This window comes from Psittacula echo (assembly GCF_963264785.1).
Source record: "Psittacula echo genome assembly, chromosome: 1".
NCBI classification, from domain to species: Eukaryota; Metazoa; Chordata; class Aves; order Psittaciformes; family Psittacidae; genus Psittacula; species Psittacula echo.
Window position 1 is genome coordinate 156106220 of NC_137735.1, and position 18109 is coordinate 156124328.

Sequence of the window (18109 nt, forward strand, 5' to 3'; positions counted from 1 at the left end):
GAGAAATGAAGATAGTTTCGTGGAAAGTGGAAGTCATCCAGATCTTGTGTTTCCAGGGAAGCAGCGTTTGCACACACATACACATGTACACAAAACACAGGCTTGTGCACAACTAAGAGCTAGATTGACTTTGAAGGGTTTAAATTCCACTTTTGTTATATGATCAAGGTTAGCAGGACAGAATGTTGTCCCATGTTCATTAGCGTTAAGTGTTATTTGTAGTACGTCTTGACTGGAAATGAATGAGGTTTTGGTTTGCCCTAACATTTTCTAATAGTCTTTTGACTTCCCTAAAAGTTCTTCTTGTTCCAAACCAGTTTTGTCTGAATCAAAGTGTAACTCTTTCTGAGGAATGGAGTTACTGACACTATTCATCATTTTGTTTCTTCTCATGCACTAGTAGCTGCCTACATTACATGATTGTATATGTGCTATCTGCAATACATTTTTCTTTATCTTTTGCTGGCACATTCACTTTAGCTGTTGCATTTGAGGCTTCTTTAGTTCCATGGACTCTCTCTAGTAAATTTCTAACTCTCCAGGTTGGGAGTGAATCATTAAGCCTGGTCTGAAGAACCTTGTATGTTAATATAACTATTGAATTAGCAGTAGGATTTTATATATATATATATATATATATATATATATATATCAAGAAACCAGAACTGTAGGAGGCTGTACCAGTAGCAGCAAAAAGGTGTACATAATTTTAGTCCAGTAAAGATGACTGAGAGTGAAGTGGTTTCTCCCCCACATTTGGGAAAGAAGCAATATTTTAATACTGAAAAATATGAATCTACCTTGCTGTAAATGCATCTGTGCTGCAGGCTAAATTCTTGAGCAGTACTCATGTGTAGCTGGCTAAACTCCTGTGTGAAAGAATCCATTTGCTAGCCATTACATTACTTCCAAAAGAAGTTCTCATTACGTTTCATCCTATTATTATGTATTTATGTCTCTTAATACACCTCCTTGAATGTATTCTCTATCCCTAAAGCAATTTCAATGCAATACTGTTAATTCTTTTTATCTACCTTAGAATATATTACTAAGTAAATGTTTTATATTAAATATATTAAATAGTATATGTTTATACCCTCTTCTTGATTACTGATTTTTTTTATTGCACATTCTAATCCTTTCCAGCCTATCAGGTCTATGGTAGCTGTTTTTTACATTTTAATGTTTGAAAAGAAATAGAATCACATCAGCCTAAGGAAATGATTTTTTTATTTCTCTAAAATCCTCTAGAGATGTGGCCAACCATGTGAAAACTTGCTTTTCTTAATTAATCGGTTTTCATGATTTGAAAAGTGCAGTAGCAATAACCTACTAGCTCTTCAGCTCTACACAATCTCACGGAGAAAAGAGGCAGACCTTCGTTTTGTAAATCAAAAGCCAACAGCAGGATTTTCCACTTGATTTTTTCTTAAATATGAACTTTTTAGAACTTGTTTATGCATTCCAAAGTAAAAGAGTGCAAATCTGTAATCTTCACAAGTTGTATTTAATAAGTAATGTCTGTCATGAGATAAACCAGTTGCTGGTTTTTAGAAGCTTGTGGGGGGCTTTTAACACTAAAATGCACATATTTCTGCTTCTGTATATATTCCACACTTGGCTTTGCAAAAAGCATCTGCAATGCACTGCAATTCATGCAGGTTTTGGAAGACAAATATGGTTTAGTCTGGCAAAGATTTGGTTAAGGAGTGATCTAATACCAGCCTATAAGTACTGTAAGGGCAGCTACAGAGTGGAAGGAACCAAATTCTTCTCAGTGGTGACAGGTGATCTAGCAGGGGACAATGGCCACTGTGGGAGGATCCTAAGGTGCATTAGGAAGTAGTTGTTCACCAAGAGTGCTGGAACAGGCTGCCCAAAGAGGTGGAATTTCCATACTTGAAGGATGTGAGAGCCTGGAAGTTGAGCTTGTCTCAAACACTGCTTACATTCCATAGCGTGAGAGTCAGGAAACTGAATTTGTCTCAAACACCGCTTTAATTGAGCTTGTCTCAGATACCATGTGCATTTGACAGTGGGAGGCCTTGCAAGAATTATCGCAAATGAAGCAAACAACAAGGATGTTGGGTTTTGATACTGCATAGGCGGGATCATTCTGACCCTCTTGTTTGAAGCTGATAAGCCTCCACAGTACTGTCAAAAATGCTGACTCAAAGGATGCGGCACAACATGAGGGACAACGACCACCAAGAGGACCCTCGCGGAACCCCAATTGTGGAACTGCATATGTGTTCACTGAAACACATCCACCATTATCATAGTAACGCCTCTCTACATTTTGCATGCAAATTAGGGATAACACCCCATGAAACCTGAGCATAAAAGGGCAGGGCTCAGGTCAGAGGGTGAGCTCCCACCACCGGCAACACCCTGGGTGAAGAGGGCCAATGAGACACCGCTGGATCCACGGGTGGTAACTGTCTGCTTGTAACTCATCTCTCCCCCTCCCTTTTCTCTCTCTCTCTCTCTCACCCTGCCTTGATCTCTCCAGGAACAAACACTTGAATTTGTTAGAGTTTCAGCATCTAGCCTTGTTTGTGTCTTAATTCTTATTAGGCAACAAATATATTGACTCTGACCAGGTCTGAGTCACATACGTCTTTCGACCAGGTTGAGACAGAGGATTTAAAGACCTGAATGGACAAAGCTATGTCTGACTTGATCTAGTGATGGTGATAGTCCTACTTCAATAGGCAGTTATGTTCCAGAGGAAGTGTGCAAGATGTCCTTTCCAACCAATATTTCCATGATTCAGTGATTCTATGATTAAGGTACTCAGGCTAGTATAGACAGTAGTGACTGAGATTTGCCTAAATCCTAGCTTTGAAAATGTTTCCTTGAACAGCAAAGTGACTTGAAACAGCTACCCAGCTACAGGTACAGGAAAAAATGCAACAATAAAGGGTGGGGGGAACATAACTGTTTTCATAAGATAAGGTAAAACCAGAAATACAGATAGTGAGGAAATCTCTGGTCCCTTCCAATACTGGGAACCCTGCTTTTGTGCAGCATTGGACAGCACACTGCACAGATGCCAGCTATGGAGGAGCTCATTCCCCCTCCCACAATGTAGAGCCTTTTATTTTGTGTAGCAAACAATGATCTTCCCTGGACAGGCTAGGACATAATCTCTCTCATAACTTTCACCAGTGCCAGCACAGGCTTTAAGGACAAGGCTCAGTAGACCAGACATGTCTTGTTCAAGATCACTAACTCTTCAAATCCAACATTTTTGGCAAGGCTTCCAGCACAGCTAGTTCAGCCTGGAGAACAGATGGCTTCAGGGGGCCTAACAGTGCCCCCAGTACCTACGGGCAGGCTGGCAAGAGGTGCAAGCCATGCTCTTACTGAGGTCATTAGAGAGCAAGAGAAGATGTCAGAACCAGGGGAGGGTCTGGTGACACGTAAGGAAAACTTTTTCCTAGTGAGAATAATCAAGCATTTGCAACTGGTTACCCAGGGAGGATTTGGGGTCCAAGGTCTTGGAGGTTTTCAAAATCTGGCTGGACAAACCCTTTGTAAACTGGTCTCAAAGCCAGGTTGGACAGGGCTTTGAACAACCTCATCTAGTGGAAGGGGTTCCTGCCCATAACAGGGGGTTGGAAGTAGTTGATCTTAAGGTCCCTTCCAAACCAAACCATTATATAATTATATGAATTCAGTGTTGTCCCTTTCTTGAGCAGCTGTATAATTCTGTAATTCTAAGCAGACATCTAAATTTCAGTCTTAATCTGTGAGCTGAATCCCTCTCTGATAGCTAACCAATAAACATTAGAAGAGAGCCCACACTGATAAATTCAGCAGAAGTTAATTAAAATGTGCCTTCCCACACTACTGAACTTAAATAATTTAGGAAAAAAATTTAACTTGGACAGATACAGTTTGGAATGAAGCAAAGCTAGGCAACAGGAGAAGGATGCTATTGGAGTAAAAGAACAGCTAAGAGGACTTAAATATTTTCATCTGTTATCCTTTTTTAATTTTCTCAGCAAGTTATAGTCCCAGAGTGGATTAAATTTCAATATAACATTATCCTGAATGTCTGCTAGCATGAATGAAAAAGATGGAAAGGGCACAATTACAAAGTTATGAAAATATCAAGTTACATTGAACTGATTATATGCAAAATGGAGTGTAGTCTTACATCACTAGAACAATTTGTACAAGGAGGGCCACCTCCCTTTTTATAAACATGGCAGTCTTCTTGTTGCACAGTGTGCTTGCCCTTTAACCTGTATCCGCATACTGAGTCTGACACCTATTATAGCACGTCTGCTGTCCATACATTGTGTGCTGTGTACATGTGTAGGCCTAGGAAGAGCTGTGTTCCCAGGGCTGCTGTTGAACTATTCTCGGTTTAAGTGACAAACACCTTTGCCTGAAATATATGTCTACCATACATTATGCATTATGACAATTGTACAAATACATGCTCATGGTGCTATATTCTGGTAGTCTTCCAGTGGTATTCCAACGGTGACTTGTATTGCACATTCTGGTCTTTTTATGTATAATTCCTTGATCATCTTTCAGATAATGAAATTTAAATTTGTTTTTATTTTTAATGCCTGAGCCTGGGCTTAGTTTAGTATTCAACATTTTCCTGTTTCAACCCACATAGTCTTAGCTCTGCCTAGGTGTGCGTGTTTACTCTGTATTCTGCTAGAAGAGCAAAGATCTCACCTGGCTTTTTGTTAACTCATGGCACAAGGATAGTCAAGGTAAGTTATTTTAGAGCACACATCTAAAGGCAGAACTGGAGCTCAGCCAGCCTGTTCTACAGCTCAGTGTCTGCTATTAGCAGCCTTGCCAGGGGTTAGTGGTCTGTGGCCAATTCAGTCACTTCAGTTTGCTGGGAAGGGAGTATGAGGGTAAAGGCAAACCCATCTGTTTCCTTATGGCATTGCCATGCTGTTTCCTACTAATTGAGATAGATTCTGAAGTGGGGGAAAAACTAAAAGGAAACAACCTTGGGAATCAAGGTTTCCTACTTGAAGGCTCCCATTAGGCTTCCATTTAGGAAAAAAAATTGTCTGGTATATTACATTAAGTTGTTGTGATTCATACTCTTTGCAACATGGTCTTAGAGAAAAGCTGTTGTAGACTCAGGCAGCTGCAGCAGTGTTCAGCAAATCTGGATTATGGATTCTTACAGCTGCTGTCAGTGGCAAGGTTTCCTGAGATTGTTCAGTTTTTCTGTGGTCTGTTCCCATAGACTTACCCTTGCTTGAGGTTGTCATGGTTTAATCACAGGTGGCAACCAAATACCATGCAGCAGCTTACTCATGCCCCTTCCCCACCCTGGTGGGATGAGGAGAAGAATCATAAAAAAGCTAGAAACCTGTGGGTTGAGATAAGAACAGTTTAATAATTAAAGTAAAATATAGTGATGATGATGATAACATCATCAACAACAATAATATTAATAATTATAGAAGGGGAGGGAGGGAGAGAGAGAGACAAATAACCCCTCCCCCCAAAAAAAAAAGGTGATGCACAATACAATTGCTCACCACCCACTGACTGATACCCAGCTCATTCCTGAGCAGCGATCAATAGCTCCCAACCAGCTTCTCTCGGTTTATATACTGAGCATGACGTGCTGTGGTATGGAATACCCCTTTGGCTAGTTTGGGTCAGGTGTCCTGTCTCTGCTTCCTCCTGGCTTCTTGTGTCCCTCCTCACTGGCAGAGCATGAGACTGAAAAGTCCTTGGTCAGGGAAAGTGCTATTGTAAAGCAACTAAAACATCAGGCTGTTATCAGCATTGTTCCCAGACTAAAGCCAAAACACAGCACTGCACCAGCTACTAAGAAGAAGAAAATTAACTCTCTCCCAGCTGAAACCAGGACAAGGTATTAATATCAGTCTCATGGTGATATTGAAGGGGGAAAGAAGGAGAGAAAATAGATCATGCTAATTTTATAAGCCATTATAGTCTACTTTAGCATCCTGTTTATGAATTTGCCTTTCTTCTGTCTGTTGATACATACAGTGCTGAAGAGATGGCAGTCTGTTTGTGAGATTCCTGAGCTGGTTTTATAACAGAGTCGTGATCACAGTGATTAATCAATGTAGGTGCAGTATTATGTACTTTCATCGTGAACATACTTTTAACATTACCAATTTCCTTTTCAAAAAGACTTCAAATTATCAGTCTCCCAATTGTAAACAAAAGGATGTGAGTGCTCTAGCGCCAAAGAAGATTGCATGCAAATATGTGTTATCTTTCATATTAGATTAATTCATTTTATTAAATCTCTCTTTTGTGATTAAAGGGGCAGACTGAGGGAGAAGAAATGAAATTAAATCAAAATTGCTATTTTTATCTGCCACTAAGAATACGCCGAAGTCATACAGAAGGTCAAAACCCAATGAAACTCTTGTGGTCATGATACAACTTACTCCACAAAACTAAAAATGATTAGATAATGAAAAATGACCTCCCAACCTTTAGCACTATGGTAGAATAGAGACAGTTGAAAATTGTTTTGTTGTAGAGACCTTTTCTTCAGTTGGATTTCCCAATGAATTTTCATTTATTTTTCTATTAAATTCTCGGTAGACTCACAATCCCGTTAAAAGTAATTTATTTCACATGTGTTATTTTTCATTTTGCTGAGAAAAAACCTCTGAGCCTTGACCCTGTCTTGAAATAAAAACATTATTTTTAGGGCAGGTCAAATATTTTTGTTTGGTTTTATTTATTTTTTTTTTTTAGAATCAGGTGACTCAAAAAGAAAAAAAGAAAAAAAAAAAAGAAGACGACAATGGAAAATTGCATTTCTTTGTCCCTGCTGCATTTAGGATGTGGTCGTGCCCCAGGAGCCTAGAGAATTGCAGTTATGATGTGCCTGAGCTCAGGGCCCAACTTTCCATCTATGTATAAACATTCCTCTCGCTTCGGCCAAAGTGTTCACTTCTGATTTGCGTAAAAAAAATTTGCAAGAACTCTCTTGAGTAGGATCATTTAAGTATGATTTCGGCCACAGCTATTTCACAGTTCAGGCTTCGACTGAAGTGAGTAATTGAATTACGTTGAGTCTCTGAAGTTTGCCTTTTATTTATATATTTCCCCCAATTGTGTGGCTCGGTCTGCCTTTGGCTGCGTTCCCCGCAGCCTACCCAAGGGCTCTGCAGTTACATAAGGCTCTGTCTCCTAGGAGCCTATATAAAGCCTTTTTGCATGCCAGCAAGCGGCAGAATTTTATCAAGATCCAGGTCCCACTGCTGTGGTTTGCACAAGCAGGAGGAGATTTGCTTGAAGATATACTGAAACCTGAACCCAGCCTGGTCTGTTTGTTAGCCAGTAGTTCACAGCTGTCAACCTGAGTAGCAAGTAGCAGCTACTGTAAGTGGCTGCTGTGCACTATGAAGAATTTTTCATTTCCTATGCAGGATAACACACATCAGACCGAGAGTCCTTCTTCTCACAGATTCCTGAGTTTGACGAATCAGTCAGATCCTGTTGGAAGACCAGAAAGAGATGAGCAATTAGCTCAAGTAGAGATTGCTGTACTGGGGGTCATATTTTTGACAGCATCTGTGGGCAATCTTATTCTCATACTGGTGCTGTGGCGAAGAAGAAAGAAGCTCTCTAGGATGTATGTGTTCATGCTTCACCTCAGCATCGCTGACTTAGTGGTAGCCTTTTTTCAAGTGCTGCCTCAACTCATATGGGATATTACAGATGTTTTCATAGGTCCAGATTTCTTGTGCAGAAGTATCAAGTATCTACAATTGCTGGGCATGTTTGCCTCTACTTATATGATAGTGGTCATGACAGTGGACAGATATCAAGCAGTTTGCTACCCTATGGTCACTTTCCAAAAGAAGAGAGCTCTCTGGAACATCCCCATTTGCACCAGCTGGTCTATATCACTGTTTCTTAGCCTACCACAGGTATTTATCTTTTCTAAGACTGAAATATCTCCAGGTATTTTTGAATGTTGGGGTGAATTTATTCAGCCATGGGGCCCAAGGGCATATGTGACTTGGATTTTTGTAGTTATATTCTTCATTCCCTCAGCCATCCTCATCACGTGCCAGGTTAAGATTTGCAGAAAAATCAAAAGAAATATGTATGTCAAAAACCAGAATGAATATGAAGTAACAAATCAGAAGCAAGTCCTGCCATCCCGAGCAAGCAGTGTGAACTGTATTTCAAAGGCTATGATCAAGACTGTAAAAATGACAGTGGTGACAGTTGTTGCATATGTTCTCTGTTGGTCACCTTTCTTCATTGCACAGCTATGGTCCGTGTGGTTCCCCAGTGTCGTGACAGAAGGTAAGATACTCTCGATCCTCATTCATAGCTTCATAGCAAGCTAGTGAATTGCTATGTTGCTTTAAATTTGCACTTTGCTTTTGTGTAAAAGTGACATGTGATCATTTGAGTATGATTAAAAAAAATTTCTGCATTGATTATCTACTGTATCTAATTAGCTTCAGAGAACTTAATGTTATGTGATCAAAATGTGTATTTTGTGTGTTTTGAGTGATTAATGATTTAAAGATTAATGAACAGCACAGTGAAAAGTATCTGCTCTATCAAAGGTTCAGACTTTTAGAGGTTTTAGATGTTATATCTTCAGGTTTTTTGGTTCTTGAGGTGAAAAGGATGAACTATTCCAAGTAATAAAAGAAATATTTCTTATTTATTGGCTAGAACAGTGATGTTATAAGATATCTGGGGTTTTTTTGAATATTGAAATCATAAAATCATATTGACGAAATCTCTGTCATACACTGTGAAATAATTAAAAGTTGTGAAACAGCTGTTTATAAAGCAGAAAGGCAAGCCTGAGAGAGTTATCAAGGAACACCATGCTGTAAACAAGCTTAATCTTGTCAAACTTATGCTATCACCTGTTTGTGAAAGGCAGACTCTGTATGTGACTGTTTAAGTTCACCTATTCTAAACTCAAAGATATAAACCAAAGGGAAAAAAAAAGGTACTAGCTCTGCCCGATGAAAAAAGCCCATATTCTGATCTTTGTTCTAAGAATTCTTCCTGTCAGTGTGAATTTGAGTCTTATTATACATACATTTATATCAATACCTATATCTGTATTTATCTGTATAGCAGGTTAGTAATTGCTTTTAAATCTAATGCAGCTACATCAAAACATTTGGAACTATTTAACTCTGAAATGCATAGAATAAAGTGTGCTTCATACCTTCAACAGTTAAAAATTTCATTGAATAAATGGAAATATCCTCCTATTAGATTCACTTTAATATATGAACAGGTACACAAGAAAGCAGCAGACTATGGAAATATTACTGATTTGTACAACTGCTTTATTGACTCTGTTATTCCTTTAACTGTTTCATTCTAGGTTCGGCATTCACCATTATCATGCTCCTTGGCAATTTAAATAGCTGTACCAACCCCTGGATTTACATGTATTTTTGTGGCCACATTCCATATTGCACAAATAAGCAGGTTGAGAACACCTCGGCTCAAGAGGAATCGGCGGTCACGGGAAGCATTCATCTCGTAGACAGAGACCCTGAGGAAAACAGTACTGCTGCATAAATGTTGAATGCTTTTTGTGGTTCTGTTTACATTACATTTGCTATATTCGCAAGACATATTAGTGTTTTACCACCATCCCATGTTTTGTGGATAAAGAAGCTGAGAAATTGTCTTTTTGTTGTAGAAATATGTTTTTCTGCAGTTCTGTAGCGTATACAGGAAGTTTCTGTGTTGCGCAAGCCTGACTCAGTACTTCCATCACCACTATGTTATCAGAGTGAATTCTTGTAAAGACTGATAGAGATATGTAAAAGTATCTTATATATTTTTTTGTCCTGAAGTACTTTCCTTTCTCTGATTCTGGGTTTCTAAGCAGTAAAATTTTACAACTTAACTGGTCCAACAAATTAAAACATAACTGGAAAATCTGGCATATTTAGACTTTAATATGTTTTCCAGTTGAACCATGAATTGTTCATCAGTCTCGTGTGACTGGGGAACAGTCTGGCAAATCTTGAGAAGGCAGCAGAAAGTCAGGAAAATCCTTTGCCAGCTATTATCAATACCTGCTTTAAATTAACTCCTTATATACATTTATAAAACGCCAAGCAGCATAATATCATTAAAAAAAGGAACTTGATGTCCTTGTGAAAATGAATACCTACTTCCTTTTCAAATGCCATTGTGGATAGTGGGTATCATCAGCAGAGCAGCAGTTCAGGTGTGTTGCTTCACAGTATGGCTTTTGATCTTCTATGTATTCCCTGATGTGCAAGCAGTTAACTGACTCCCTCTTCCCTCAATACACACGTGTATGTACTTTAAATAAAAATTGGCTTTAGGAATGTACACTTTCTTTTGGTATTCAGACCTATTTGCCCTGGCATGCAATTTATTGACAGAGTGTGCTTAGAACCCCTTCAGGCTCAAATTCAATTACTTCCCCTTCATGATAAAACCAAATCTGCATGTGTTTATCTCAAAATGCCATTTGCTTGCTAGTTTGTGGATGTTTTATGCAGGTAGCTATTTAATCCCCTTTCAGTGCCTCCAATCTAATCAGAGGAGTATGGAAGGAATATCAGTAAGGCTCTTTCAGGTGAGACTACTGCATTCACAGAGATTCTTGGTGATACTTCCACGTAATCTGCCTCCCTTATACTACGTTTTATCAGTGCTATGCACATTTCATTTTTGTGAATGCTAGCAATCTCAAATTTCAATGAAAAAGCTATAAAAGTGTGGGGAGTGTAATAGTCTTTAAATTATACTCAAAGATATATTGATTTAAGCTAAACACTGATTGGATTGTGAGAAGTGCTGCTGTACAATGAATACTTACACTTCAGGTTAATGTCTGCTGAATATGCTGTCACTTCTATGCCGTTTATATTTAGACCAGATAGGGGTATGAACCAAATACTGCTATTCTTTATCATGGGTACAGCTAGTGTCCCAGTCTGGCTGGCAAGAAGAACAGATCTCTGAAAATTAGGAAGAGGAAGAAGCTGGGTGAAGATGGTACCAGAGCATGACAGGAATGGGAAGAGTCAGTATGAAGTCTCTTCTTATAATTGCAATTGATACTTTTTTTCTTGCTGTTTTTGTTACATTGGTTTTGTTTATTTGATTTTTCCCCCCTCTTTAATTGATAGTTGTTATTTCTACCCCACATGCGCTCTGTCAGAGTAATTCTGTAACTCAAATGACAGTGTTCTCATCTGGGGTATGAACATCGAAGATACAATCCATACTGTTGATAGGATGATGCAATCCATACTATTGATAGGATATTTGCTATATTCAGCCACTGACTTCCTAAGACTTTCAGTCAAATTAGCACTCAGTTAGGTTCTCCCTTGTGACCTAATTCAATGGTTAATGGTTGGGTTTTGTTTTTCTACTTCCTTTGATTGCAGTTAGTTATATATTAAAATATGTAGTGTGGAAAAGGACTGTAAATAGAAATTCTTCAAGGAATTATCTGTGTCATCGTACTACTAGATTTGCAGCAAAACACATTGAAATCCTCAAAAGCTATACATTTGGAAGGAAAACAGGCATTTAAATTGTGTGTAAATAGTCATCCAGATCCAGGTCCGATGGAAGTCAGAATGCTGCTCAGAGACTGCAGTGGAACTCTGCCAGTTTACACCCTTGATCTGGCCTCCAATATTTAAAATGTATAACTTCTACTACTTAGACTTCTGCATTGCTCATGTATTTGTTACTGGCTCTATAAATAATTTGGTAGAGCTTAATTTCTCAAATAACAGTAGCTTAATGTGTTCTATGAAAGTCTGAGAGCAATATTAACTGTCCATATTTCAGATATTTTGATCATATAATGAATGAAATGCCAGAACTTCTGAAGTTCCGTAATGAATAGTCGCTGTCTATAATGCTGAAAACAACAATATTTTTGTTTCTCAAGTGCTTTCTGTCTAATTTTCTTTCCCCTGAGATCTGTCCTGCTGTTAAGACGAAAAATAAAGGTTACTCAACCACAGCATCAGACTACAAGCTATGGACAATTTTAGTTTTGGTCCATCAGGAGGTATTTGAACACAGGTTTTCCTGCTTTTTTTTCCTAGCAAAGTGCATTGGGCTGCATTTTTCACTTTTAAGTCCTTATAAGTCATTATCCTGTATGGCCTGCCCTGCCTGCTCCTTGGGCAACATGATGCCTGACAAACACACTCAGTGGGGAGTTTGATTCTGGTCCACAATTTTCTGTCAAAATTAATTCTCAAATGATGGAAAATTAATTATGATAACTCTTTTTTTTTTTTTTTTTTTTAATAAACTGTCCTTTAACAGGATTTTTCTTTCTTCTTAAGAAAATGACATTTAAAATATAATGAAATTTTTCTCTTTGTAAATTTAGCCATTGGTTTTCTTGCAAGCTGTAGTTTGGACATCTTATGCCATTGTTTTCCTATATACTTTGATTCTTCAGATGGACTATAGCTTTTCCAATTCTCTGTTACTTAGACTTCCAACAGGCATTTACAGTGTCTCATTAAGAGACATGACTGTGAGACATCACAAGTCTGGCCACTAGTCCCATCCATATGGTAGAATCAGAAACTCAAACGTACGAGTCCCTGGAGGCACTGTGGAAGCACAAGCAAATGAAAAAATCTAATTATGAGATGAAAGTCTTCCTCAATGATGTCTAGATTCTGTTTTCTCACACAAATCATTTCTGAGCAGAATAATACATAGCATACTAGTTCACGCTCTGGAGGTGAATGGCTATGTTGTTAATCCTGGCACTGCAGTAGTTTCTGTTTATCTGGGTGGTTTGGTGGTGGTTTTTTTTTTTTTTTTTACTTTCCAGGGTTCTGTTACTACATGGGAAAGGAATTAGTAAGTAATTAATACAGATCGGTAAAAGGAATTAGCTTCTTTCTTAAAAATGATTGATTTATGTTTTGCAGTACAGATAAGATCAAAGACAATGTAATCTACCAATTCTGTATAGACTTGTTACAGAAAAAAACAAACCCTACAGAACGAAAGGCAAATCCCAACATGTGTTTTGCATTTCTTACAGTATATTTTGATAATTCTGTTGTTCTACAGAACTGTTACTGTATTCTCATAGCCAGTCCTAGTTCCTATACTTGTTGCTGGTGAATGCTGAAGGCAGAGGTGTTGAGCGATAATCTCTTTAATCTTTCACTAAACTGATGCTGACAAAATTTTAAAGATGGTACCAAACTTATGTCTTGCCAATTTCACTCTGATCACTTGGTTTCTGACAATGTTAAGTGGTTATCAGATTGAATAAACTGCTCCTGTCTTCACATTGTTGGCGGAAGACTGGCAGTGTGATGTGGAGACCCAAGCTGGAACTGGCAGAGTTTGTTATGTGAGGCAGACATGGCATGTAGATATGGCTGTATTGTCTAGTTCCCAAACACATGGCCAGGATAAAAGTATCCTCAGGAGTTCGTGAATGTTAGCTATTCTTGGCTGAAGAGTATCATGAGCAGACAAAGAGAAACTAAGATGATCCAGCTATTCAGTTATTTCAGTCAAATCCTGTTTGGGTTGGATTTCTCAGAGAAAAAGGAAAAAAATTAAAAAAAAAAAAAAAAGAAAGAAAAAAACATGCCATGTTCTGTCTTCATAAGGGGCGTCTTTGGCCCTGAATGCCCTGGGTATCTACAGGAAACAGCCATGGCTGTGAAACAGATGATTCATACATGCAGTGAAGCAGGTCTGCAAAGGAAAGCAGTTCAAATGGGAATTGTAATTACTTATAGTAAGTTACTTATAGTAAGGCAGTAAGAAATAATTCATTTAGTGCTGTAGTAGATGATCCATATAGATTTGAATAAAGGAAATCACACTGTTAGCAACTCAGAAATAAACCTGATGTAATTCACATTACCACATCAAAACTCCAACTGCCATCCCAATACCCATCTCTTCGGTCCTATGTGTGCACAACACCAGAACCCTCTATGCTTTTATGGTCACAGGTAGAGCCTCATGATCTGCAGTATTGTTTCCAAACTCTACTTGTCTAATCTCTTGCAGAGGTACCCCAGGTTCTCTTCACTTTGCCTTTCTGAACCAAAAGGGCAGAAGCTGTGTCTTTCTCTTGGGTTTGTATGATGCTTCTGCTATTGCCAGTTCAGGACTGAGAGTCATCTTATTAAGAAGGCAATTTCTGGACATCTTTACAAGCCCTCTTTAAAACTTCCGTTACTTTGTGCTTCACTTTTTCAGGAATGAAAGAGGCAATAGGCTTTGAGTGAAACTAAGCAGGCTATACCCACTCCCTCTTGCTATTTTTCTTGCCAATGTAGAAGATCAGCATATACTTTCCACCAGTACCTATTCTATTCATCATTCCATAATGAACTTTGGAGGCAATGAAACTCTATCCAATGGCTTCTTGAATTTCTATCCAAATGTTGCCCTAGAGGTGCAATGCAAACATATGCAAGTGCTATTGCATTTATAAAATGCTTTTATATTCCATGACTGACGCTCTGAAAGACCTTTAGAATTGTGGATTTATGTTTCTTGCATCCATTTCAGTATACTTACCAAAACCTGTTAAAATTGTATGTCTATTTAAGCAACAAATCTCCTGGATTCTGAGTTAACACCACAGGAATCAGTAAAAATCTTGTGGAGGAAACATTTCAAGGCTATTTGGGAAAGAAGTTTGAAAGAATGCCAAAGAAAACAAAATGACAAACAAAATAATTAACCTTGAAGATCTCTGGAAATTATGCCTGGGGAGTTGGATATAACCAGAGACAGACACCACCTTACATCCCAGTAACCACTTCTCAGGAGAACTGACACAGTAATGGATATTAAAACCAGACACAAGACAGTCTTGATATTCATGTCATCATCATTGCCATCACCATCACGATCATTATTTAAATGAAATGAGTATATTACTTACAAGAAGTTTTGAAACAAAACATAAACTTGTCACAGTGCTACATATGTAGACCAGATCTGAAGCTGAAATAATATAAAAGGCACAATTTTAATAACAATTGTAACTTTTATCTCTGATGTTGCTATTTTGTTTAGCTAGAAAGATATAGATATGCTTTTTGGTTCCAAGGTTATTGTTCTGTGCATTGAAATTCATGAAGCTATCCAAAGACAAATTTTGACACAAAACATTAAAAATGTCTTTCATGGTTGTACTTTTAGCTGTGTATATATTAAACCAAAATTATTGCTTTAAGATGCTGGTCCTGTATTCCTTAGCTTATTCCTGAGTTCAGTTATTATCTAGATCACTACCTTTGAACAGATACTAGGAATAAATCATCTGCTAGCTATCACAGTATATTGGAAAAGTTTTCCCATGTTTCTAAATGTGTTAATAGATGTCTGGTCTCAAGTGATTTAATGCTGAGTGGCTCCAGCTTCTGGCTTACTGATGGGAAAAATTGTACTTCATCACAGAGAATACACGCCTTCTGGCAGGCAGAGTCATGATGTGAACACACTACTTACTGATACATTTAATACAAATTCCAGTCTGCTGGCAATGTGATTCATATTCCCGATTCTCTGTTGACAAGACTGACGCAGTCTTCTATTTCAAGATGGTACGTGCTCGGCTGTAACTATCTGTTCACAAAAAATATGTGAGCAAAACCTTAGGAAAGAAATCCTTATTTGCTTCTCAGCACCTGGGTATCTTGAAGCTTAATGCATCTGCTGTGAACGAATCATAGAATCATAGAATAGTTAGGGTTGGAAAAGACCTTAAGATCATCCAGTAGAGATTAAAAATTCCACTGTAGCATTTAGGTTTGATTTTTTTCCATTCACACAGAAGAGTGCTACTGGATTGCATGGCACTTACATAGAACCATAGAATAGTTAGGGTTGGAAAGGACCTTAAGATCATCTAATTCCAACCCCACTGCCACGGGCAGGGATACCTCACGCTAGACCATGTCACCTAAGGCTCTGTGCAACCTGGCCTTGAACACTATCAGGGATGGAGCATTTACCATTTCTTTGTAGACTGTATTAAAGGAATGATATAATGGAAAGTCGAACACTTAGAGCTCCAGAAGTGCCTGAATGTCTATATGTGTGTGCTTAATACACTAGTTAATGGCTTGGAGGTGCTATAGGGCTACTCTACTGCTGCTCCTGCAGATTCTGGGTGGAGCACGCTCAGCAGATACAGACACAGTCTGGGAAATTTCCCCACCAAAAGCTTCCTGATGAGGCTGTGGAAGATCAAATAGAGTAAGGTATCATGTAAAAGCTCCCTTAGAGTGTACTAAGATTGCACATGTATTAGAAGTCCATACTGGATAGCTAAAGCATATTGTGTTTATTAGGTTGTGAAAAGTGATGACAACAGATGATCAGAACTGGACCACATGTATCATTAACAAGGCTGTCTGCCCATGGAAATATGCACACCAAGAGGCAAAGCGATCAAGAAGTATCTCAGGTGATATCCATACTGGAGGCACTAGCACAGGCAAATCCTTAGCTACTTCCTGTGCTTGTGACACAGAGCACTAGGTATCCAACTGCCATGAAAATGATAAAGCAAGTGACTAGTGCATGGAAGTTGACAGCATTGCAGATGAATGGTTAGGCACGTCCTTCCAGGATGCCACTCGCTAGTTCAGGAGCCCAGAGGGCAGATGTGCTCTGCCCAAAACTCCCCCCACCTCCACCCTAAAAGGAAGGGATGACGTGTGGTTGTATTTATGCAAATATAAACATATAGACATATAAACATCTTCATCTTCTGACTCCTTTTCCCCACAATGTTGCCTTAGTCTGATACTTTTGGTAGAATCTCCTAATCCTTCTTCAAGAGAAGGGGCTTACGCTAGGATAGAGGTTTTGTTCTGCTGAGAATGAGGCAGTTCAGCTCATTTTATTTGCAGTTTAAGCAAGGACAGTATCTAAGCCGCAGTGTGGAATTTTGGTTTTAATTGTGACACTTTAAAAAAATGCATTGCCAATTATTGAAATGGAGGAACAGACTGACTGAATACCTGACTTCTGTATTAGTATAGTAGAATCAGGTTTTCCTTTAACAAAGGTCCTTCTCTATAAATCAAAGGAGTTTAGAGGAATATCATAAATGTAATATTAGGCTAATCCTATTTTAAGTTGTCAAGGCTGCAAGATAGAATTCATCCATTGATACAAGACAAAGAGTTAACTTGAGACTTCAATCAAAAAAAAATGGAGTATTTTATATACATTATCTCTAAAATATTAGGAGACACAAAAGGACTAGACTTTGAATACTGTTGAATGCTGTTGTATAAATCAATTTTAAAGGTAAGTATATAATTTTGTAATAAAAACATACATGTCAAAATTAGATGTGTTTATATGCTAAAATTTAATATTGTGATTTGATAAATTTTGCCTAAGTTGTAAGACTCAGTCTTTTTTCTATACTGGTCACCAGAGCTGAAGTATTTTCTCTGCCTTCATGCATTTGTGTCCTGGAGGGAATTATGGAGTTAAATCAAACAAAAATATGAGAACTGAATATTCAAATTGTTCATCACCCTCTTGCATCTGTAAGAGAAATTTCGACAATGAGCATTATGAAAATATACGGAGTATGCTATGTATATAGAAAGTGACACAATATTATAGTGTAGAAATATCATTTACCTTCAAAGTTAATATCTTTGCGCTGTATAATTTCAAACTATTATCAAATGCTGATTTATCTTGTAATAATGAGAATGGGAAAATAGGAATATAAAGAGTTCTTCAAATTCTACTCTGATTTTTTAAGTTCCATTTCTTTAAATTGTAATCTGCACAGAATGCCCCACAAGTCTAAAAAATTATGAGTTAGTTTTATTAATTGAAGTTATTTCAAAATGTCGGTCCCCTCTGGTCCATAACGTAATGGAAATTATTTAGATGAATGTTCATTAGTGGCACAAACTTTACTTTTCACTGGTTTTGTGGGTTGACCCTGGCTGGACTCCAGGTGCCCTCCAAAACCACATGGAGAACATGAGGCTATTTCTTCCTGGGTAGGCTTTAAAACGATCTTGTCAGACACCTTAATGTGTCACATGCAGAATTACTTTTGTGAGCCATTTCC

At 38.1% G+C, this 18109-nt stretch overlaps 1 protein-coding gene across 2 annotated transcripts; it reads left to right on the forward strand.

The window, feature by feature from the left end:
• The first annotated feature begins 2206 nt into the window (after positions 1–2206).
• On the forward strand, positions 2207–15155 carry LOC308221921 (arg8-vasotocin receptor-like). 2 transcript variants are annotated; one of them, XM_080619343.1, is made up of 3 exons: positions 2207–6094; positions 6742–8307; positions 9362–15155. In XM_080619343.1, exons 2-3 carry the CDS (start codon positions 7392–7394, stop codon positions 9559–9561), a joined length of 1116 nt encoding a protein of 371 aa, XP_080475469.1. In that variant the 5' UTR covers positions 2207–6094; positions 6742–7391; the 3' UTR covers positions 9562–15155. The 2 variants fall into 2 exon arrangements, with proteins under 2 accessions (XP_080475469.1, XP_080475468.1); XM_080619342.1 differs by having other exon boundaries at positions 2207–2434.
• The last annotated feature ends 2954 nt before the right edge of the window (positions 15156–18109 follow it).

Bases quoted from the DNA above. Each gene is read 5' to 3' on its own strand.
- LOC308221921 (XM_080619343.1), top strand. From the start codon at position 7,392: ATGAAGAATTTTTCATTTCCTATGCAGGATAACACACATCAGACCGAG. The intron at 8,308-9,361 runs GTAAGATACTCT...GTTTCATTCTAG, and splicing joins CCCCAGTGTCGTGACAGAAG to GTTCGGCATTCACCATTATC.